A 25083-nucleotide genomic window follows, 5' to 3' on the forward strand; every position below is an offset into this window, starting at 1 on the left:
CCACAGTGGCACCTAAACTACTGCCGAAGGAGTGGTAGAGCCACAGTGGCACCCTAAACTACTGCCGAAGGAGTGGTAGAGCCATAGTGCAGTAGTGTAGCTAATTAGGTCGCCATTACTGTGTCGTGGAGTATGGGAACCAAATGCACGGGTTCTCACATCTCCAGTTAGTTGGCAGATTGAACTTGAGAACCTTTGAGAACCTATGAAGATCTTTGAGGACCTTTGAGAACCCATCTTTGTGTCATAGGTTTAGTTGAGCCAATTAGATGTGTTCTTGAACCCACTAAGTCTCTGAGAAATGAATTATTTGGAACCTTTGAGAGCCTTTCTTTGTGTGGCAAGGTAAGGTAACTGGTAGATATGCTCCACCCCCCCTTCCCTACACACACACAACGATTCGCTTTCTGTGCAGTTGCGACGCTCACCCGCCTAGCCTGACCTATTTTGGTGGGAGCTAGAATCCGCTGCACCTTGAAACAGCAGCAGCGGCGGCGGCTCGTGGTTGACCTATTTTCTCGAGATCTATATCATGTGTGCAGCTGTAGCCGGCCGGTGGAAGGGGATAATGGGGGATGGGGAGAAGAGGGGGTGTGATTGAGATGGGGAGGGGGTGATGGGGAGTAGGTGGGGAGGTAGTGGGAGAACTGCATGACCTATTTCCCAAGGATGCGCCAGTCACAGTAGCGTGCCGGGTAAGAGGAGGAGGAGGGTGACCTATTTTCCAGTAGCGATAACTAGCGCCGTGTGTGTTGGTCATGGCAACACGAAGGAGGAGGAGGCACGGGAAGAAGAAGAGGAGGAAGGGAGGGTGTTTACTGCTGGTGAGGAGAAAGTGGACCTCGGGCACAATGGTGGTAGTAGTTGTGGTAGCGTAGTATTGTTGGTAGGGATAGTAGTTGTTGTGGTAGTAGTAATAGTGGTTATTGAATGACACGAGTACCAATCTTTAAATCACGCCGATGATGGTGACGATAGTGGTGATGGTGACGATAGCTGTTATGGTGACGATAGTGGTGATGGTGACGATAGCTGTTATGGTGACGATAGCTGTTATGGTGACGATAGCCAATTAGTATAGCTCTTCCCAGTTCAGTCTATCTTCATCAAAATAGTTCGTCAGTGGATGGCACTCTGGGGTGGCACTAAGGGTGGCACTAAGGGTGGCACTAAGGGTGGCACTAAGGGTGGCACTAAGGGTGGCACTGGGCGGGTGGCACTAAGGGTGGCACTAAGGGTGGCACTAAGGGTGGCACTAAGGTGGCACTAAGGGTTGGCTATGACTCTTCCAACACCTGACTGATACAACACTTCCGGAAAGGTTAAATTAGTGGCATAGTTATAGTGAGCAACACGAGGTGGCCTGCCCGCCCCGCCCTGCCCCCGCCCCTGCCCCGCCCCGCCCCGCCCCGCCTCGCCCCTTATGTTGTGTATGGGGTGATAGGGGTGGGGATGATGGGCAGCAGATAATACCCACCTCCCTACCAATTTGAGCTGCCTTAACACACACACACACACACACACACACACACACACACACTGTATCTAATATATTTGGTGTTCTAAAATATTCCTCTTTGTTTATTTACAGATGCGGTTGTCGGCGGTGGTGACGTAACGACCATTAGCCAATGACCGAGTGTGATGTGTGACGTGATCCGTGACGTAATAAAAGTGACGTATCCGTGACGTAATCTCATGAAACATTGAAGAAAAAGAGGGGATTTGTGACCTCATAGATGACGTCTCAGTGAAAACGTTTGTTGATGTGTGTGACGTAACAATGACGCAGTGGGTGATGAGAGTGCTGGGAGGGTGAGGTACAGGTGGTGAGGTACAGGTGGAGGGGTGAGGTACAGGTGAGGGGTGAGGTACAGGTGAGGTACTACAAGGAGGATCACTGGTCACCATCGCCTATTGGTGCTCACTCGAGGATAGTGATGAAGGAAATGATGGTGAGATGGTGATGGTGATGAAGATGACTCACACACCGCTATAGTGCAGGTGAGTGAACATGTGTAGGTCTAGATAGATAGATTGATAGATAAATAGATACTTTCTGATAGATTGATAGATAAATAGATACTTTCTGATAGATTGATAGATAAATAGATACTTTCTGATAGATTGATAGATAAATAGATACTTTCTGATAGATTGATAGATAAATAGATACTTTCTGATAGATTGATAGATAAATAGATACTTTCTGATAGATTGATAGATAAATAGATACTTTCTGATAGATTGATAGATAAATAGATACTTTCTGATAGATTGATAGATAAATAGATACTTTCTGATAGATTGATAGATAAATAGATAGATGTAGATACTTGTAATAGATACGGTAGTTGTAAATTATTGATGGATAATATTACTAAACACACCCACACACCCACACACAACACTCCACCCACAACACTCCACCACAACACCCACAACACCCACAACACCCACCCATCCACAACACTACCCACACACTCCCCACAACACCCACTCCATCCACTCACTCCACCCATCCACCCACCCACCCACAACACCCACCCACAACATCCACCCACTCACCCACCCACCTTCACAACACCCACACCACCACCCACCCACAACACTCACTACACCTCATCCCACCAACACCCACCTAACCTAACCCCACCTCCTCCTACAGGGTCCAAGATGTCGTGGCTGGGCGGGGACGATCCTGGGGGCGGGTTCGGGTACGACTATCCATGGTGGGCGGCTGAAGAAGGACTCGGTGGACGAACTAACAGGACGTGGGAGGAGAGGTGTAGGACCCTTGACTACGACTACCACATCGTCACCGCCGTCATCTGTGCCATGTTCCTCGTCTTCGGCGTTGTGTACAGCTTGTTTGGTGAGTGCTGGGGGGTGATGGTAGAGGGGGGTGTGGGGTGATGGTAGAGGGGGGGTGATGGTAGAGGGGTGATGGTAGGCATGTAGACCCTTCTCTCTACATGTAATAACTTGTGGATTTTAAGTTATAATCACTTTTACTGGCTGTTAGTTAGGTGTGGTAAAGGAAAGGAAGGGGGGGAGGGGGGGTGATGGGGAAGGAAGGTTTGCGAGATAGAGGAGAGATGGAGGGAGAGATGGAGGAGGGAGGGAGAGATGGAAGGTGGAGACAATGAGGAGTGAGGGATGGGTGGAGGGGTATTTAAGGTCCGTCCATCAAACTCCTGGGTCAACACCGTGGACCTGCCCTTATAAGACCTGCCTCAACACCTGCTTCCTCCTCCTGTGTGTGGTAGTGACCTAGCCCTGTATTGCTCTCTTCAGGAACCACACCAACCCTACCATGCCCTTAGGGAGCTCCTGTAGTTTGTTGGTACCTCTGTCGCCCTAGTTCAGGGTACATCTGCCCTGATAGCCCTGTGAGGCTCCTCCGTCATCTCATGGACTAGGGCGCGGCCAGGGACTGTCAACCTGTCAAGGAGTACTGAAGCCCTTACTGTGTGTGTGTGTGTGTGTGTGTGTGTGTGTGTGTGTGTGTGTGTGTGTGTGTGTGTGTGTGTGTGTGTGTGTGTGTGTGTTTAAACCACCTTGGGCTGTTAAGCTGGGCAAAGAGGAAGGAGAGAGGATGTTTTAAAGTTGAATAGGGTGTCTGGCTAGAGAGAGAGAGAGAGAGAGAGAGAGAGAGAGAGAGAGAGAGAGTGTTAAAGGTGTTAAGACGGGAGCCAGGTCATCCGGCACCCCACTGAGCTCTAACAAACTCACAAAAGCTACTCTTAGAATGGCACTGAGACAACTGAGAGAGAGACGATGGCACTGAGACAACTGAGAGAGAGAGAGAGAGAGACAATGTATTCTGTGAGACAACTGAGAGAGAGACGATGGCACTGTGAGACAACTGAGAGAGAGATACAACACCTGCATATATTACACCGAACGTACAGTCCGTCTCTGTATTTCATGCTAATTACTACTGTACCTGTACTTTATACCTTAATTATGAATACTCAGATAAGATATCTCTCTCTCTCTCTCTCTCTTCTTTGGAATACAGTAACGATCCATAACAAGAGAGAGAGAGAGAGTGGAGAGGGAAGTAAGGAAGGGGTAAGGAGAGAAGGTGAGGAAGGAGGGGAGAGAAGGGGAGGAAGGAAGGAGGAAGGGGGGGAGAGAAGGGGAGAAAGGAGGGTATGTCAGAATGTCAGTCAGTTAAGGCTTGTTCAATCGTCATCAGTCATTTAAATTGTCTGATGATAGAGGCTGATGTGGGCGTGGGGTATAAGGGGCGTGTTAGGTGATAGGGGGCGTGTGGGGTGATGGAGGCGTGTGTGGCAGGGTGAAGGGTAAGTGGCGTGGGGTAGGGAAGGTGAGGGGAACAAGAGTTAATTCAAACTTACCTCACTAATTACATAAAATTACATGTAATATTCCTACACACCTGAACAGAGCAGTTAATACCTGTAATAGTCTCTGTACTCCTCATTAAGGTGTTCACAGGTACACCTACTACCTGTAACAAGGTGAGATGGTCGTGTAATTGGAGTACCTGTGTAATTGTTGTTTTCTCTGATACGTTGTGTGTCTTTGTGATACATACATACATACATACATACATATACACATACATACATATACATACATACATAGATTATTTTTCTCCTCAGTACCTACCACCTGTGTCAGCCATGACACCCCTACCACCAGTGTCAGCCAGTTATGACACCCTACCACCTGTGTCAGCCAGTTATGACACCCCTACCACCTGTTGTCAGCCAGTTATGACACCCCTACCACCATTGTCAGCTAGTTATGACACCCCTACACCAGTGTCAGCCAGTTATGACACTCCCTACCACCAGTGTCAGCCAGGACCCTACCACCAGTGTCAGCCAGTTATGACACCTCTACCACCAGTGTCAGCCAGTTATGACACCCTACCACCCAGTGTCAGCCAGTTATGACACCCCTACCACCAGTGTAAGCTAGTTATGACACCCCTACCACCAGTGTCAGCCAGCTATGACACCCTACCACCAGTGTCAGCCAGTTATGACACCCCTACCACCAGTGTCAGCCAGTTATGACACCCCTACCACCAGTGTGGGCTAGTTATGACACCCCTACCACCAGTGTCAGCCAGTTATGACACCCCTACCACCAGTGTCAGCCAGTTATGACACCCCTACCACCAGTGTCAGCCAGTTATGACACCCCTACCACCAGTGTCAGCCAGTTATGACACCCCTACCACCAGTGTAAGTTAGTTATGACACCCCTACCACCAGTGTCAGCCAGTTAGACACCTCACCACCAGTGTCAGCCAGTTATGACACTCCCTACCACCAGTGTCAGCCAGTTATGACACCCTCTACCACCAGTGTCAGCCAGTTATGACACCCCTACCACCAGTGTCAGCCAGTTATGACACCCCTACCACCAGTGTCAGCCAGTTATGACACCCCTACCACCAGTGTCAGCCAATTAGACACCTACCACCAGTGTCAGCCAGTTATGACACCCTACCACCAGTGTCAGCCAGTTATGACACCCCTACCACCAGTGTCAGCCAGTTATGATTCCCTACACCAGTGTCGTTTGCACCCCACACCAGTGTAAGCTAGTTATGACACTCCCTACCACCAGTGTCAGCCAGCTATGACACCCCTACCACCAGTGTCAGCCAGTTATGACACCCCTACCACCAGTGTCAGCCAGTTAGACACCCTACCACCAGTGGTCAGTTGATGTACACCTACCACCAGTGTAAGCTAGTTATGACACCCTACCACCAGTGTCAGCCAGTTATGACACCCTACCACCAGTGTCAGCCAGTTATGACACCCCTACCACCAGTGTCAGCCAGTTATGACACCTCTACCACCATTGTCAGCCAGTTATGATACTACTACCACCAGTGTCAGCCAGTTATGACACCCCTACCACCAGTGTCAGCCAGTTATGACACCCCTACCACCAGTGTCAGCCAGTTATGACACCCTACCACCGTTGTCGCCAGTTATGACACCCCTGCCACCAGTGTCAGCTAGTTATGACACCCCTACCACCATTGTCAGCCAGTTATGACACCCCACCACCATTGTCAGCCAGTTATGACACCCCTACCACCATTGTCAGCCAGTTATGACACCCCCACCACCAGTGTCAGCCAGTTATGACACCCCTACCACCATTGTCAGCCAGTTATGACACCCCTACCACCAGTGTCAGCCAGTTGACACCCCCTACCACCAGTGTCAGCCAGTTATGACACCCTACCACCATTGTCAGCCAGTTATGACACCCCTACCACCAGTGTCAGCCAGTTATGACACCCCTACCACCAGTGTCAGCCAGTTGTGACACCCCTACCACCAGTGTCAGCTGAGAGACACCCTACCACCAGTGTCAGCCAGCTATGACACCCCTACCACCAGTGTCAGCCAGTTATTGACCCCTACCACCAGTGTCAGCTAGTTATGACACCCCTACCACCAGTGTCAGCCAGTTATGACACCCCTACCAAGTGTCAGCTAGCTTGACACCCTACCACCAGTGTCAAGGAGTTATGACACCCCTACCACCAGTGTCAGCGAGTTATGACACCCCTACCACCAGTGTCAGCCAGTTATGACACCCCTACCACCAGTGTCAGCCAGCTATGACACCCAATGCTTCTCCTGTGTCAGCAACTTGGTCGTTTCATATCCCACCACAGCTAATAAAGTCTCCCACACTGTCGTTAGCTGCGGGGAGACGTTAGCTCTTCTTAAAGCTACATCATTCTTAGCTGTGGTCAGGAGGTAACTGGTGGTAGAGGAAGAAGAGAAGGAGGAAGAAGAGGAAGAGGATGAAAAGGAGGAGGAAGAGGAAAAGAGAAGGAGGAAGAAGAGGAAGAGGATGAAAAGGAGGAGGAAGAGGAAAAGAGAAGGAGGAAGAAGAGGAAGAGGATGAAAAGGAGGAGGAGGAGGGAGGAGAAGTGAAGGAGGAAGAAGAGGAAGAGGATGAAAAGGAGGAGGAGGAGGAAGGTGAAGAAGAAGAGGAGGTAGGATAGTAAACATGGTAAAAGACGAGCCCAACAGACGGGCATCTAGGGGGGGTCTGAGAAACAAACACACACAAACAAACACACCAACACACACACACACAAACAAACACACACAAACACACACAAACAAACACCGAAGGAACCAGGTCATGTAAAACTTGTGACCTAGTTCCTTCTGCCGCTCCTCCCACGGGTCCTCCTGCTGGTGGTGGTGGTGGTGGTAGTGGTCATGACTGTGTGGCTGACTGGCTGAAGGAAAGTACCGTGGGTGAGGATGTCTTAAGCCATACCGAGAGAGAGAGAGAGAGAGAGAGAGAGAGAGAGAGAGAGATGAGATATTCTGGGATGTGGTCTCTCGTGTGTGTGTGTGTGTCTCTCGTTGCCATGATTATACACCCTAGGCTGAGACCATCTTGTGTATTGCAGATAACATGGTATTTATTGTTGGCCACACCACACCACACCACACCACACCACACCACACCACACCACACCACACCTCCGTTCGTCCATCCTTCCGTCACCACCCACCCACCCAGACAATGACCTCGGCTCTAGACCAGGTTAAGACCACAGCACCTTTAGGACCAGTTTGTTATCACGTGAGACCGAACAAGACCACAGCTCAGATAAGACCTACTAAGTCTTACCACCGTGTGTGTGGGGGGGAAGGTGGCATCTTTTAAGGTACAGACCAGGTTCTCCTCCTACTCCTCTTCCTGCTCTTCCTCTTCCTCCTGCTCTTCCCCTTGCTCTTCCTCCTCCTCCTCCTCTCTTCGAACACCACCAACAAAGGCTCGAGTCAGTTCGCCTGGCGCAGGAAAGTCGGTCGGTCAGGCTGGATCAATACCAACAAACATAGAAAACGCGGCTGCCACCACCCATCCCCTGCCACCACCCATCCTGCCCTCCCACCACCCATCCCTGCCCCCTCCCACCACCCATCCCTGCCCCTCCCACACCACCCATCCCTGCCCCTCCCACCACCCATCCCTGCCCTCCCACCACCCATCCTCCTGCCCCTCCCACCACCCATCCTTCCTGCCACCATTCCATCCTGCCCTCCACCACCCATCTCGCCTCCCACCACCCATCCCTGCCCCCTCCCACCACCCATCCCTGCTCCCTCCCACCACCCATCCCTGCCCCCTCCCACCACCCATCCCCTGCCCCCCTCCCACCACCCATCTCCTGCCCTCCCACCACCCAGTCCCCTGCCCCTCCCACCACCCATCCCTGCCCCCTCCCACCACCCATCCCTGTCCCTCCCACCACTCCATCCTGCCCCTCCCACCACCCATCCCTGCCCTCCCACCACCCATCCCTGCCCTCCACCACCCATCCCTGCTCCCCTCCCACCACCCATCCCTGCCCCCTCCCACCACCCATCCTGTCTCCCCCTCCTTCCACCCCTGCCCCCGTCTCTCCCTGCCCCCCTGCCCTCTCCCTGCCCCCCCCTGCCCTCTCTCCTGCCCCCCCCTGCCTCTGTCTCTGCACCACCGCTGAGCTTAAAACACCTTTATTTAAAAAATAATCCCCATCATGTTGGTGTTGTGTCTCGCCATCACCAGAAACTTGGTGTATCTGTCTGTCTGAAACATGTGTTAAGGCTACATTCATTAGTCTGCCAACGTGAGCAGACTTAAGACATATTGTCTGCTGTACAGAGACACATTGTCTTCTGTACAAAAACACACGGTGTGTGTCATATAATGGACACACCCGTGGGAGTTAGTGTGTGTGTCAACACAGATTGCTCCAGGGACACTTAGGATGGGGAACGAGCGATGTATCCACTTGTCCACCACACACACCAGAAAAAAAAAGTAATAAAAATAATTTCTAAAAAGTAAATACTGTAAAAGTTTTTCTGTGTAAATATAAACGTGATACGGTAAGTATTGTGGTCACTCCAGAAGGTCACGGGAAAGGTCATAACATAGACTGGTTGAGTGTGATGGTTACCAACATCATCCAAGCTGATCATAACACAGTGAGGTCTTGTTGTGGTGTGTGTGTGTGGAGAGTCAGAGAGAAAGACGGTCAGAGATGTTTGGCGTTTTTATAAGATGACACACACACACACACACACACACACACACACACACACACACACACACACACACACAGGTAATATTAAGATGCATAACAGTATAGGTGTTAGTGAAGACCTCGACAGCGGGCACAACCACCCGATTATTGTACACATTATATAAAGAGGGGGAGGGTGTGGGTGAAGGTCGGAGGGTGGTCTCTCTTTCTGTCTCTCTCGCTGTTTCTCTGTGTGTCTGCCTGTCTCTACATGTCTCTTTGTCTCTCTTTGTGTGTTTCTCTCAGTCTCTCTCTTATCAGCAGACCCTAAACACCTTGTATCTCCCACACACACACTTTATTGATTCAAGGGTGGCGAGGTCATACTACTGAGGGTGGCGAGGTCATAATACTGAGGGTGGCGAGGTCATACTACTGAGGGTGGCGAGGTCATAATACTGAGGGTGGCGAGGTCATACTACTATGGGTGGTGACGTCATACTACTAAGGGTGGTGACGTCATACTACTAAGGGTGGTGTGGTGATGTCATAAAATCGAGGGTGGTGACGTGAGATTACCAAGGGTAGTGACGTCATAATGCCAAGGCCACTGTAGACCAGTTGTATCGTGAACCAACAAGTACGAGCTATTGAGACTGATGGACTGTATGATACTGAAATAAAAACTGTCTATGTACACTGTGTATTACCTGTCTGTTCTTGGCCTAAATACTGTCTAGTTGGTATACATTGTGCATAGACAGTGCAGGTATACAAACATTGTGCATAGACAGTGCAGGTATACACACAATGTTTGTAAAAAATTCAGGTATACAAACAATATACATAAACAGTTCAGGTATATAAACAAGAGTAAACAGTAATTCGGGTGTAAATATGGTGTATAAATCTTGGATCCTTCTTTGTATACTGCACTGTACAGGTTGAGTACAAAAAGTGTATGGTAACATGTACAGTCTCTCCTCGACTTACGATGGGAGGTTCCGTCCTGACGACCAGGTCGCAAGTCGAATTGGTCGTAAGTCGAAAAGGCGAAAATAATACATAGAAATTCTAAAATGGGTGTCTCTTTTACTTCTCAGCACCACGAGAACTCTCACTTTTATGCTTGCCAGCCATTTTAAAGGGAATTACAAACGAAAATTTTGTCAGAACACAGCGCAATCACTAACGTCCGGACTCGAAAATACGTACTGTAATGTGAAAAATATTTTATACGACCATGGCCGTCGTATGTCCTAGTTGTCGTAAGTCGAATATGTCGTAAATCAAGGAGAGACTGTACTGTGCTGCACTGTACTGTACTGTACTGTACTGTACTGTACTGTACTGTACTGCACTGCACTGTACTGTACTGTACTGTACTGTACTGTACTGTACTGTACTGAACTGTACAGGTGGAGGACAAAAAGTGTCTGGTTATACTGTACTGTACTCTACTCTACTGTATTACCTGTGTGTAAAATATAATGTAAACAAAACACTCACCAGTGGAGTACCTGTACTTTATACCTAAATCTTTACCTACATTGATACAGTATTTCTGACCTGAATTATGTATTTGAGTATGATTGTGTACCTGTAAAGTTCATCTTGTTTCATGTACAGTCGTCTGCACATACACCTGTACCTTTTATAGAACTCTACTAAAGATATTTAGATCTCCGCTGGTAGTGTCGTGTGTGGACTGATAACATATCTTCCAGTTGATTGCTGTTTAGTTGTAAATACAATTACTGTATTGTACCTGTATGTTTATACATTTAATAAGTTATAGTTTAGATTTTATTTATGTATAGCACCATAATTTTCTTCTTTTAATTTGTACTGTACAAGACTGGTAATATTTATGTTGTTAATGCTTGTGTTGTGTTGCAGGTTACCGGTGCTTCAAGGCCGTCATGTTCCTCACTGGGTTCATCTTTGCATCTGTGGTGGTGTACCTGATATGTCTGAGTGAGGACCTGCTGCCCCTGGTGGGTAACGCGGGCGTGGCCCTTGGGGCGGGCGTCATGTTTGGGCTCATCACCATGCTGGTGCAGTACGTGGGTCTCTTCATGACGGGGCTACACACTGGACTCTTTCTCGGTGTGGCCGGCATCGCCATCGGTTATAACTGGTAGGTGTTTGTAAGCCCTAATGGCGCAACACAACCACTACCACTCCTACCCCTAATGTAACCATCTAAGTGGGTTGGGAAAAAGGCATAAAACAAACAGTCATTCAGATAAGAATTGTCCAAGTGAGTACAGTACAGTTCAGTATAGTATAGTAAACACTGTAGTATAGTAAAGTATAGTATAGCATAGTGTAAACAATGTCACTGTGTTAAGTTTCCTCTTGTAATGTGAATTTAATATCTATACTGTAACTGTAGTTAACATTCATATACTGTACTGTACTGAAATAGAAAATCTTTCCAAGTACGTACAATGAAGTTGAAATAGTTTTACATACTTGTAACATCAAGTAACTTAAGTGTTTGGCAAGGTGATGGTATCTTGGTGCATATTATATATTAAAATGAACACTTGGTGTTTAATAGGTGTATATCTTCAGTATACAGCTGTGAAGAGTGGTTGAGCATTGCTGGACCCTACTGGAAATAAGCATCAAATCGCTTTACAGTACAGTACTTGCTATCCTGGGTCAAATTACCTTTCTATTTACCTCTGTGCCTTATATCTGCAGTGTCTAGGTACATTGTTTGTATATCTGCACTGTCTGGGTACATTAGAAATTGTAAACTGTCTATTATGCAAACTGAATTGTACACCTACATTGTCTGTAAACATGCTGAACCAACTTTAAATTTGTATGATGGTATTACTGAATAAATAAATACTGTATACTATCTATAACTACCTATCTATCTATCAAGTAGTCAGTCAATATCTCTCTCTCTCTCTCTCTCTCTCTCTCTCTCTCTCTCTCAATCAGTGTTTTAAGTAAGTACAGAAGAAGAGATAATTTTCTAACCTTTTAATAACTGGTACTGTGGCCATGTCTAGGTGGGTACCCAGTAGCGTGTGGCCGGTGGTGGGGATCCTACTGGCCGCGGGATTGTTGTTGGCCATTCTGACGCTGTACTTCCAGAAGGGGCTGACCATCCTCGGTACAGCCATCAGCGGAGGAGCCATCATGTCCGCCACCCTCGACTATTTCATCGAGAAGGTATTTTTTTTCCCTGTCTGGATGTAGTTATGTAGTTTTGTCGGTCTGTTAAAGAGGTTGAAAATACATCTATTTAACTGTATATTATTGAAACCTACAGTATTAAGTTAGCTGTATATTTTTAGATCCGTCCAATTGTACCCGTTTTTCTTAAATCTGTCACGTTATAGATGTACGGTATTGAATTTGTCAGATTATAGGGGTACAGATTATTGCAATACTGTATTTCTTAATATAGCCCTGTACTGTACTGTAATATATGATAGTAGCTGTACCACCACTGTGACAACATGTCCCTCCACCCCACAGTTCTTGATGGTACACTGGTTCGAAGACCGATTGAAGGCGGTGGAAAGTGAACGTCCGTGTTGGTTCTCGTGGATGATCCTCGGTGTGTGGCCGTTCATGGTGGTGGTGGGCAGCCTGACACAGTGGAGGATCACGGGGAGAGGCATTTATCATCAACAGTGTAAGAGAAATTATTTAATCTTTGGTTTTCAGTAGATTTTGTAAGTTTGTTTTGTGATTTAAAAACATATGTACTGGTATATTATAAAAAAACACCACTCGTCTTTCTTGATCTGCATGTGGCAAGGCAGTTGGTGTTGTGAGTGTCAAATGTCTCGATATTCTACTCCTTAAAGCATTTCAGTTTGGAGTAATATAAATTGTATTGTAGGTGTTCTTTTGCATGTCTAAATAATGTGTGATAACGAGCGCTAAAACGTAGTCGTTGTGCAGTGCGTTTAAAGTGCTGCTGCACCAAAAATTTCATCTGTCCATCCAAGCCTGTCACCACTGATGAGAATTATAGATAACAAAAAAGTTAACTATTATGCCACTAGTAAGTTCCTTAAGCTCAGAATTGTGGGTATATTATCTTTGTTCTTCCAGTGGTGCCCTCCAAAAAGTCTCGAAGTGTGAACCTCCAGCGAATGCGGAGTCGAGAGGCCAGGGCTGAGATGCGCCAGAAGAAATACCGGTATTTGTATCAAGTTCGTACTGCTCACGGGGACATCATCAGCCAGGTGAATATGCCAGTGTCCGATCTCAGATATACCACTGTTAGCGAGGCTTAGCAGTGTCTGTCTGGCGGATTCGCGGTGGTGGGACTAACTGGTGGTTGTGCCGTCTTTGCGAGTGTTCAGGTATGCACTGTCGTTCGTCTTGTTTACGTCCTGTTCACTGCCTTCTGCCTCCTCCAGTCTATGTCAACTTCTTGATGAGGTACAGGCCATCTTCCTTCGGCATTTGTGTGAGTTTAAAAAAAAAGAAATATGCTCTTGGATGTGCTGAAAGATTCCCACCATGACACTTCTTACTCCTTCCTGTCTATGCTCCTCACTGTCTTTCCCATCAACTCTTCTGTTAATAATTTATGCTCCTCTGTTAATATTTTATGCTCTTCAGTATCTTTCCCATCAGCTCCTGTGTTAATATTTTATGCTCCTTACTGTCTTTCTCATCAACCCTTTTATTAATATTTTATGCTCCTCTCTATCTTTCCCATCAGCTCTTCTATTAATATTTTATGCTCCTTTTTATCTTTCCCATCAGTTCCTGTGTTAATAATTTATGCTCCTCTTTATCTTTCTCATCAGCTCCTCTGTTAATAATTTATGCTCCTCTTTATCTTTCTCATCAGCTCCTCTGTTAATAATTTATGCTCCTCTTTATCTTTCTCATCATCTCCTCTATTAATAATTTATGCTCCTGTTTATCTTTCCCATCAGCTCCTCTATTCATAATTTATGCTCCTCTTTATCTTTCCCATCAGCTCCTCTATTCATAATTTATGCTCCTCTTTATCTTTCCCATCAGCTCCTCTATTAATAATTTATGCTCCTCTTTATCTTTCCCATCAGCTCCTCTGTTAATAATTTATGCTCCTCCTATCTTTCCCATCAGCTCCTCTGTTAATATTTCCTTTATATTAACTTAATAGAAGCTAAGTGTCCAGAACCATTTTTTATCATTTAGTTCCATCAAAGCCAAAATATTGTGTAGAGCATTGTGTTAAAGTGAAGTGTATGCACCATGTGTCGTCTCTGTGTACCGGAGGTGTCAACAAGTGTGTGCACCATGTGTCGTCTCTGTGTACTGGAGGTGTCAACAAGTGTGTGCACCATGTGTCGTCTCTGTGTACTGGAGGTGTCAACAAGTGTGTGCACCATGTGTCGTCTCTGTGTACTGGAGGTGTCAACAAGTGTATGCACCATGTGTCGTCTCTGTGTACTGGAGGTGTCAACAAGTGTGTGCACCATGTGTCGCCTCTGTGTACTGGAGTGTCAACAAGTGTGTGCACCATGTGTCGCCTCTGTGCACTGGAGTGTCAACAAGTGTGTGCACCATGTGTCGCCTCTGTGTACCGGAGGTGTCAACAAGTGTGTGCACCATGTGTCGTCTCTGTGTACTGGAGGTGTCAACGCTGGCTTTTGTTCTTAGTCCACTGTGTCGCCTTTCTGTGTCATTTATTATACAGTAATATACTGTATGATGATTGATATGTTCTGAGACACTTAATATGTTCTGAGACACTTAGCTACTTGGTGAAGATGGATTATCTTGAACACTGTCCCACTTGTTTCTGTGCTACTTGTGTGTAATCTCCTCTGGATAAAGAGTGATAGTGACTAAAGTAAGCAAATACTACTAATAGTGTGTGTGTGTGTGTGTGTGTGTGTGTGTGTGTGTGTGTGTGTGTGTGTGTGTGTGTGTGTGTGTGTGTGTCGCTCTTGTCTTCTCTCTCTCCCTCTCTCCCTCTCTCTCTCTCTCTCTCTCTCTTTCTCTCTTTCTCTTTCTTTTCCCCTTAATGCTTCAGTAGTTCTCCTTAATTTCCACACAGTTATACAGGGCGTCTCAAAAAAATGAATACACACTGTGTAACAGATTTTTGCAGCAAGTGTGTGTATGCTTGTACAGTACTGTACTGTATTATAACACTATCAACAACATTATCCCCACTTGTAGGAGACTTCGTATATCTACAAGTGAGGACAATGTTGCTGTTGTATTACAATTATTTATGCTATTGCCAGAAAAATCCAAAAGGCAGTGTGTGTGTGTAAAAAGATTTTTAAGACACCCTGTATGTCTTGACAAGAGCAAGTAAGTGGCATCTGCTTCTTTTTAACCAAACCAAAAGTGCCAACTGTTGTGGCATTTTGAGGGAGGTCGTTGTTGTGTTGAGCGTCAGTGATACGATTTTACTTTTTTATCTTGTAAGGAAGTGATAAACGCTGAACATGCTGTAAGAACAGTGAGATATTATGGTGAAGACTTGCTGGAGGATTTTGTAAAATAGTTAGCATTCCCAGTACTGTATTTGATCCTTTTTGATATACAACCAGCTTGTACAGGGTGCTTCATAGGTTGCACACATGTACAGGGCATCATAGGTTATGTACATGTACAGGGTGTCGCATGGGTCGCACATATGTACAAGCTTTGTCTCGTAGGTCACACACCATAGGAAACTTTAAATTTTTCCCTTTTTTCTTCTTCAGGTGAGTGAAGATAGCAGACATTGTTAGAGGAAAGAGTTAATTTAATATATATGTATGGAAAACCACAAAAGAGTTATGTCAACAACACCCAGGCATATGGTGGTTGTCAGTTAAATTATCATGCAACCGGTCAGTGTGTAGCATCTGCCTTTTCCTACATGAATATTAAATTGACTTTTTCCTCTTGTGTTTATCTGCCATTTTCTCTGATTTGTTATGATTCCTTCACCTGAAGAAGAAAAAAGGGAAGAATATTAAGTTTCCTATGGTGTGTGACCTATGAGACACCTTATAAATGTGCATGACCAATGAAACACCCTGTACATGTGCATGACCTACAAAACACCCTGTACATGTGTGCAACCTGTGAAGCACTCTGTACATTATTATTATTATCAATGACAATTTTTCTTCACCTATATATCTCCCTGTCCCAGAATTACTCACTGTACCCTGTTTAATGCGTCCTTACTCGAGAAAAACAAAATAACCTGTATTTGTGCTCTCCGCTACAATGCCTTCCTTTAAACCAAAACCACAAATTCTTCTGGAAATGTACTCAGCTCTTGGAGTTTTGATGACCAAGAACCAAAACATTTCGAGGAAGATTTCGCAAGTGCCACCTTGTTGTATACGTGGGACAAGACATTACTCAGTACACCTTTTACCCCAGAGGAAAAAATAGCTGTTTTTTTTTCTCATGATAAATGTTTAAAATCAGGGAGATCATTTGTATTCATCCGGTACAGTACTATATTGTAATGTGATACTGTAGTTAAATCAGAAATACAAATATTTATCTGTTGGTATCAGAAATACAGGTACAATATTTTACTACACTTCTTATCAAATGTCTAAATATTTGATTACTTTTGTTATCTAATGTCTGAATATATTGCTACTTTTATTATCCAATGCCTGAATATATTGCTACTTTTGTTACCAAAGAAGTGGACATCATATTACAGTATTGTACTGTACTGTTAAGAGCAACATACTGTACACAGTTACGGTATCTCACCAACTGAACCTTCATCAAAACAGAAATAATTTGGCCTTTTAAGTCAACATAATCTTCCTCTGTAAGAAAGAAAACTGTCTATCTGTCTATCTACATCCAACAAGCTGTCTACCAGTGTGCAGGAGGGTGGCCTAAATCTAAACATCTCCTTAGTTCAAACTATGCCAGAGTTACTTTACTTCTTTATCAGAGAACTAACTTGTATCTTGGTGGTGGTTCCTTGACAACATCCTACACCCCCCTTCCCTCCATCATTGCTGGTGGTGGCTCCTTGACAACATCCTTCACCCCCCTTCCCTCCATCATCCCTGGACCTTTAAAAAAAATGCTACTTTTTAAACTTGTTTCTCTTGTACAGTAGTCATATGTGTGTTTTAAGAAAGCTTTTATCTTTTAATAGTGTGATGTGATATTTTTTTCCCTTTTGAGTTTTTATTAGAGTACAGTATCTTTCATTTAGTTGACTCTGAAAGTTTCCTTTTTTCTTGATGTTAAGTGTTATATTATTTACAGGTTTTATTTAAGTGTTGCGTTGCTTCCTACAAGTTTATTTAAGTGTTGCGTTGCTTCCTACAAGTTTTATTTAAGTGTTGCGTTGCTTCCTACAAGTTTTATTAAAGTGTTGCGTTGCTTCCTACAAGCCTTATTTAAGTGTTGCGTTGCTTCCTACAAGCCTTATTTAAGTGTTGCGTTGCTTACTACAAGTTTATTTAGAGGGAATCTCAAGCTGTAATCAAGATATCGATGTGTGATGTCAATAATTTAAGAGAATTTATAAAACAAGGTAAGGTAACACTTCTTATTTTCTTTACTTTTGGTCTTGTTACGAGTTTTGACGATGTTAGTTGGTTACGGGTCAGTAGTAGTTCTGAGCAGTCGAGCTTTTTAGCGGTAGATGTGCAAATTCATCTTTAGATTTCTCTAGATTATTTCTCAGTCTTGCTGTATTTAATGACAAAATGGAATTAATATAATCAATATACTGTATATATATATATATATATTATATATATATATATATATATATATATATATATATATATATATATATATATATATATATATATATATATATATATATATATATATATATATATATATATATATATATATATATATATATATATATATATATATATATATATACTGTATCAGTAGAGTACAGTAGATGTGAAAGGCAGCAGCTAAATAAACGAATACTACTGTGCAGGAAATATTTTTAAAAATGTGTTTATATGAATATAAATGGAAAAAGCTGTACTGTATAACTATTAACATATTTGTTTATTTTATCTCTGTTATCATTGTCTTGTAATTAGTTTTGATCAACACAGTTTTTTAGTTCACCATATCTAAGTGACTTTTTTGAAGTGTTGATTTCCATTTTTGAACTGATCATCTTGATAAAGGAAGCTTTCATAGTTCAGTTAATATTAAACAAAGCAAAGATTGTTCCAGATACCAAATCTTTAGTAGAGTTGAATAATGTAATACATGCCGTTTTTGTGCCTTATTCTACAGGAATATATTCAGAGTCTTCAGCGTAAGGCTTATCCGACTGGTGACAACGGAACTCTCCAGTCAGACTCCACCCACACCACCATGCTACCCCCAGAGCAGACACAATTGGCGCCACTCACCGAGAGTGAAGACGAGACGGGGGGGTCTCAGCCGCCTCCGACCCCTCCCGAGCCCCCGAGACTCACGCGGGTCACTATGCATTAGCCCGTGATCTGAAAATTTGCATTGTAAGATTTTTTAGACGAAGAAGAACTACCAGTCAGTAATGTTGCTAAGATCCAAGATTTTAGCCAAATTTTAGTGACAGAAATGTTCCTCACTCTTATGTACAGAATGTAAGCCATGGTACTTTCTACATACATTAAAGCATGTACGGTATATCTGTTCAGAGAAAATACTAATAAACAATTGTATAATCCTGAACTATAATTGTGATACTATATAGCAAGTGTGTGTGTGTGTGTGTGTTCCAGTTTCCAGAGTAGTTTTGTCTTCACCTGCCCGCTGGAGCAGTGCTTGGCTGTAGTTAGCAGGCAACTTATGTGTACCTCCTGTTGTATGACTTAAGTCTTAGCTTAAAGTCTTTCAACACATACTGGATGGTCTGGAGTGAATGAAGCTGTGACCATTATTTCAAGTTCTCTCCAGTACAGAGAATTTATTCATTTATCAGTACAGTGGGCCATGTGTTGTGTTTACACCCTGTATTAGTTTTATTGCAGCTAGTCTTGTGATTCTGAGAGGAGTTGGCAGATGATGATACAGTACAGTATATTGATATTTGTAGAACCTGTGAATAATTTGCTAGCAGCAGGTTATGACTGATGGTACTGGTGATATTTTAAACCTGAAAATAATAACTACTGTGGAAATAATTCTCTTAACCCCCTGTCCCTATTTATATAAAGTGATTTTTAGAAAATACTGGGCAGCGGGTGAAACTGTGACAGTTGAGCATTGGTGCTCAATTGTGGTTGTCATCCGGTGCATGTCCAATGAAAATCAAAGTAGACTTTTCAAGCATTCCAAGTTAAATTGTAAAGGAAGACCACAAAATGGTGATTCCACTTGTGAAATTTGATGTGTCCATCTTGCCTACCAAGTATGACTGACTCTACTCACCTCTATCTTGAACAAGAACTAGAATTAGCTCAAGTTGTTGTAAGTAGTGCTGACTGACTGAGAAGCTCAAATAGCCAGGAAGAATACAAATACACAGCACAATTATGCCATGTGTCTTTCTCTAATATGTAACAGGAATGTTGTTGATTGAATATTACTTTGCCCTCTACTTTGACAACAGGCATTATTTAAGGCTTTAAGCTGTCTTAGTTTAATTTTTAATCTTCCAGGCATGTCTGTCTATTATTCACTATATTAAGTTAGGAAGGGAACTTGTACATTACTCCCTCCCTCCCTCCCCTCCCAAGCAGGTACTGGGATTTGTTTAGTCATTTATCTTGTTGTTTCCTTATGTTTTCTTTTTCTTTTCATTTTTATACTTTCTTCCAAGTGTATATTTTAAGGATCATATTACCATAGGTTAACTTCTTGTGAACCTTCACTTATTTATAGTACTGTAATAATAAGCTTTCTTTATCACTGCCTGTCAACTAGTTGTCATCTCATCATGTGAAGTTCCTGGTCCCAACCACAATTCATATAACTTGTATACTGCAATCATAATTTTTTTTCACCATCTTTGTGTAGTCTTACTTTTATTATATTTAAAAAACTTAACCATTATCTCTGGTTAGTTGTACAGGAAGGCCAGAGTAACTTGTGCTGGTCTGGCATTTGTGAGAGTTGGACACTGAAGAGATGGCTGTCTCACCTCTTCATCCCCAGCCACCTGTTTGGTCACCAGAATGTGTATGATGTTTAAACCTAAGGATTTTGTAGTGATTAGGACAGGAATCTTCAGAGACCCTCATCAGGTAGTTGGTCATTGTAGTGACGATAATACACTGTATATGTGCATTAATGTGAGTGCTTCTACCATTATGTTTACTTTTAATACCATTTATAACAAGAATTTTATCTGGAATTATTTTGTTTGGATTGCTATAGACAGTACGTTTTCACAGGTTTGTTCCGGTAGTTGTAATCCTGTCATAGCTTAATCAAAGCTTATTTCCCTATTAGTTAGATAGAGATGATAAGCCCCATATAATTGGAACACACTTGTTATTTGGCAAATGGATTTAATGTTAAAAAAGTTTTTCAACTATTTTAACGGCAATATTAAGGAAATGTGGGAAAAATACTGTTGATAGCTATGAAGCATTATGCTTTTGAAGCTTATTTTTAATCAGTGATAAACTAATATTGAAATGAAATTTCATGTAGGTAAAATTTTTAAGGTTGCTGCAGACAAACTTCTATAAGAAGGGTGCGGTGAGCACGAACGACTGTGTTCTTCCTGCTTCAACATCGATCAGTGTGTGATAAATAAACTGTTCAAGTAAAGTTAGGAACTCTGCCCATCTTAACTATATCGTTCACTAATCTATATTTCACCTCATAATAAAGAGATGCTAATTCAGAAGTAAATTTTACTGCCAGTTTCAACAGTGTTGTGTATGTCATCACCTCAGAGTGACCTTACACCAACTCTCTGGTGGTGACACAACACAGTACTGGTGAGCCAACACGTAGCATCACGAGGTATGATTATAACTTTACAAGATTGAGACAGTTGGTCTTTACAAACTTAATTAGTAATTTGAGAAAAAAAATCACTACAAGGCTTAACAGTTCACCCTGACATCTGTTTTCAAACCATTGCTTTGATCATGTCTCAGTACGTGATAAGTTGTAAACATATTGTGACTCGTTTAGTTACTTCATAAGACATAGAATTGGCATCTCTAAAACATCTGTGAATGTTTAAAGTTTAGGAGTAACAACCTTTTTTATGTTTTAACAGTGGTTTACAGTTCAAGAAGGGCACAAGGGACTGGTCATGACATACCGGCACCGTCTGTTTGTCCGGTAACGTTGTCTCTTGAGTGTGGGCAAGTAGTAGTGTGTCTCCGACCTGCTTCTCTACGCTGTATCTGGGGTGTTACTTCACTGTCAGGACCCGGGCTTGTTAAGTACTTCACTCTTTCATCTTGTGACATACTACCCTCTTAGTCTTTTGCCAGTGACTGTTTGTACATCAACTTATGGACACAACTGTTACTCCTCAGGTCCTCAGTTTGCCACAGATGGACAGTTTATGTATAATGGTTTGTTTTGTTGTCAGTCTAAGGGTTCTTGTACATTTTCTCAATACAATACAATACCCTACAATGCAATAGACCAAATACAAGTAATCAACAATATTAGAGTTAAATTGTTTCCAGTCAAGTAGTTTTAACTTTCAATGAAAATTTTGGTGAGTGATGCACAGTACCATGGACCATGATGCACAGTACCATGGACCATGATGCACAGTACCATGGACCATGATGCACAGCACCATGGACCATGATGCACAGTACCATGGACCATGATGCACAGCACCATGGACCATGATGCACAGCCCGACTTAGTCCTTCAAGTGGAGAACACTTAGTGCTAATCTTTTTATATCCATATCTGACTATTATTAAGCTCAAAAATATCATGAACTTTGTATTGTTATTGTAACAGAAGTGAGTGCGAGTACATGTGACTAGATTATTATTATTATTACTGTACTTTGTAGCCATGATAATGCAGGATTATTTTGTCTCTAGTATTTATACCACTGCCATGAATTTGACAATATGCACAGACCAGTGCATTAGCCGTTTCGTTGACTCTACTTTTTATTTAACGACTGCTCCCAGCGAAACCAAAGATCAGTCCTTTCTCCTTGTGTACTGTGTGAAGACCTTCAGGTTCCTGCTGGTTGAGGACTTAAGCTAAGGAGGAAATTTTTTGAAAAACTAAAGATTGTCTTTTGGTGCTTTTTTTTTTTTAACCAATATTTAAACATATCCCGATGATTTCCAGTGATGTTTGTAAACATTTGTACATTGACCTTGTACTGAATTTCTGCGCATATACTCATACCCTGCAAAATGTCAGAGTAGTATTACTGAAACTTACACATCACCTATTTATGTTCTGTGTTCATCCGGAGCAGTTACGTAGTGCGCTGGAACCGTACAAAGAGGGTAAGGTTTACGACTGAGAGAACAGCAAAGTCCCCCAGATCCAAATTGATTGGAGGAAGTAATAGTGACTTAGGGAGAATTCTTTAGTTTGTTTCAGTAGCAATATGTGTCAATAATAGTCCACAGTGGGCAAGAGTCTTCGTGTTTGGCCGTGAGTTACAACCTCAGTAGCTAACATTAGGGTACGAGAGACTTGTGTAAATTCTCTGTATGAATAAGTATTAGTTAGTGACTCATCTTTTCATTTTCTTTCATTATGTTTCAAGTTTCATATTAAAAGTGTTATTGGAATCTTTTATACATTAAGTTTAAGAAACATGATTACGTACATAGTTAATAGTTTATTAGAAATTGCTATTTATATAAAACATAAATATTTAATTGTATATTTTCATTAATTTAGAAGATCCACTTTGTATGAGGCGTTTCCCTGCTCATCGGCCAAGACAACTATAGTGTTAGTGGTGCATCAAGATGGGTCACCTCCACGCCTCTGTACCCCCTCAAACGTTAACCTTATCTCTCCTTTTGAACAGTGACGTCCTGTGCCTGCCAGAAACTCTTAATCTGAAATGATTATTATCAAAATGCAGGAAGTGTTTCCATTAGCTAATTGTTTAAGGCCTCAAAGTCCGCCTCAAGAGTGATAGAACTGAATTATTTTGTAAATTATGTATGAGAGAGTTTGCTTGACCAGTAGATATGAAATGATCTATAGTTCAGCTGTTCTGTCTACCCTGAATGTTACTGTGGCAGTTTTTATGAAGTGAAATTTCTTCCACCTCCCCATTTTGATAAATATGTTGTGAACAGTAAGGATGATGAGGCCTTTGGCTTACCCAGATCCTTGTGTCAGCTTCATTAAGGATCCATTTCCTTGTTGACACACATTAATACATCTTCTGCCTGCTGCCTCCACTTAAAAGTATAATATACAGCAAGTGTTTGTAAAGGTTGACGTGGCTGACGCATTTCACTGCCTATTTATCAGTTTCGTCTAAGCCATCATAGGTCATGGAGAGCTTGGATGCTGTGAACATTGAGTAATGGCCCTGACTTTACAAACACCTGCTGGATCTTGCCTCGTTCTCATGTTCTTACGTCACTGTAAATATTAGCCATCACTCAGACTGCTCTTCTGATGTCACTAAGTATGAGTGAGAAGTTTATATAAGGAACACAGTTTTGTATAACTTGAGAAGTGTATGTACATTATGTAATCATTTCTTACAAGCTGATACGTGCAATTCTTCAGAAGCAGGTATTTGTACTGTACTGCATCCTGTGCTCTTTAAATAATAACAATGTTTTGAATTAAGATCTTTTTCTTTATTCCATTCTCATTTCATGTTTGTAAATTTCTCTTCTAATTTTTTTTTCAAACACACACACAGTATCAGAAAATTTCTGGTAAAGAATTGTGTTATACACACACACACACACACACACATACACACGCATACACACACACACACACACACCCACGCACGGAAGAAGTACCGGTATATAAACATACATACAGTATATCAATTCCCATTCATTTGTTGTCACTGATTCATTCTTACTCTTGTAAAAGAAGTTTTCTGCAATGAAGTTCCTATGCTACAACAAAACTTCAAGTCACTACAAAGTAAAAACCAAACTTCACAATATTGAGGGACACTCGGTAATAGGAGCAGGAGACATCATAAGACCAAAAACATCTTCAACTGGATGAGGCAAGAAAGTAACATCTTCCCTGCAGAGTGCCTGAGGACACCTGAGGTTCCACACAAGTAATGGAGAACTTGAGGACTACCTGGAAAATCCTCCTCACCAATGGACATATTAGAGGAGGTCAGGTCAGGTCCTTCTGGTTTCTGCCCAGTTTGTGTGATACAGTAGCATGTTTTTAAGTGAAATAAAAAAGTAAAAAAAAAAGTAAAATATATAATTCCATAGAGTAAAGTATATTTTGTTTTTATTTTTTGTCTATCTCGCTACGTATACAAATTAATGTGGAATTCCGTGCATGATCACTACCGAGTAATTACCGTAGCATCCCTGTAGTGAAGGGGTCAGTAGAGCTAGTTGTTGAAGAGCAGTAGTAACTTGTCAATGTGTCGTAACTTCCTTCTCTTACCATTTTTAGTGTTTGTTGTTAACTTGTGTCTCTTGTACACCTTGTTAATATTATTATGTCTTAAAGATATTTTCTATATGATCGACAAGCTATGATATATATGCTGTATATGACAAGTTATAAGTCTAATTCTACATTATTATTATTGTCAAGATATTGTATAGACTTAGTGTGTTTGAGAGGTTCTAGTGAGAAGTAGGGGTGGTTATAATTGTAAGTTAAGTGGTGGTAGTTGTTGTAGTAGTAAAGGTGGTGGTACTTCTAGTAGTTGTGGTACAGTATCAGCATAGTAGTAGTTGTGGTGATGGTAGTAGTTGCAGTGGTAGGTATGGTAGTAGTTGTAAAATTATGGTGGTGGTAGTAGCAGTAGCAGCAGTAGCAGCAGCAGTAGTAGTAGTAGTAGTAGTAGTAGTAGTAGTAGTAGTAGTGCTATCCGAACAGAAGCAGCAGCCCAGAAGTTATGTTACAGCCTGGATGAGATGTCAACTGTCCTTCTCTCTCCTTAGGTCTGCTTTGCTCTGCCT

General features: G+C 42.7%; 1 protein-coding gene across 2 annotated transcripts; it reads left to right on the top strand.

The window, feature by feature from the left end:
* Positions 1 to 1851: 1851 nt before the first annotated feature.
* On the top strand, positions 1852 to 23751 carry LOC121869919 (transmembrane protein 198-like). Of its 2 annotated transcripts, none has more exons than XR_006089747.1 (7): positions 1852 to 2004; positions 2669 to 2875; positions 10946 to 11186; positions 12079 to 12241; positions 12551 to 12710; positions 13136 to 13389; positions 18290 to 18425. XR_006089747.1 is itself a non-coding variant. In XM_042371898.1 (7 exons), the coding sequence occupies exons 2-7, from the start codon at positions 2677 to 2679 to the stop codon at positions 18491 to 18493; spliced, it is 1101 nt and encodes a 366-aa protein (XP_042227832.1). In that variant the 5' UTR covers positions 1852 to 2004; positions 2669 to 2676; the 3' UTR covers positions 18494 to 23751. The 2 variants fall into 2 exon arrangements, 1 of the variants encoding a protein (XP_042227832.1); XM_042371898.1 differs by having other exon boundaries at positions 13136 to 13269; positions 18290 to 23751.
* The last annotated feature ends 1332 nt before the right edge of the window (positions 23752 to 25083 follow it).

The sequence above is a fragment of the Homarus americanus genome, unplaced genomic scaffold (assembly GCF_018991925.1).
Source record: "Homarus americanus isolate GMGI-L3 unplaced genomic scaffold, GMGI_Hamer_2.0 scaffold40250, whole genome shotgun sequence".
NCBI lineage: Eukaryota > Metazoa > Arthropoda > Malacostraca > Decapoda > Nephropidae > Homarus > Homarus americanus.

Excerpts from the sequence above, each read along its gene's own strand:
- LOC121869919 (XM_042371898.1), top strand. The coding sequence starts at position 2,677 with ATGTCGTGGCTGGGCGGGGACGATCCTGGGGGCGGGTTCGGGTACGAC. Across the intron at positions 2,876-10,945 it reads CGTTGTGTACAGCTTGTTTG|GTTACCGGTGCTTCAAGGCC; the intron begins GTGAGTGCTGGG and ends GTTGTGTTGCAG. Across the intron at positions 12,242-12,550 it reads TCGACTATTTCATCGAGAAG|TTCTTGATGGTACACTGGTT; the intron begins GTATTTTTTTTC and ends TCCACCCCACAG.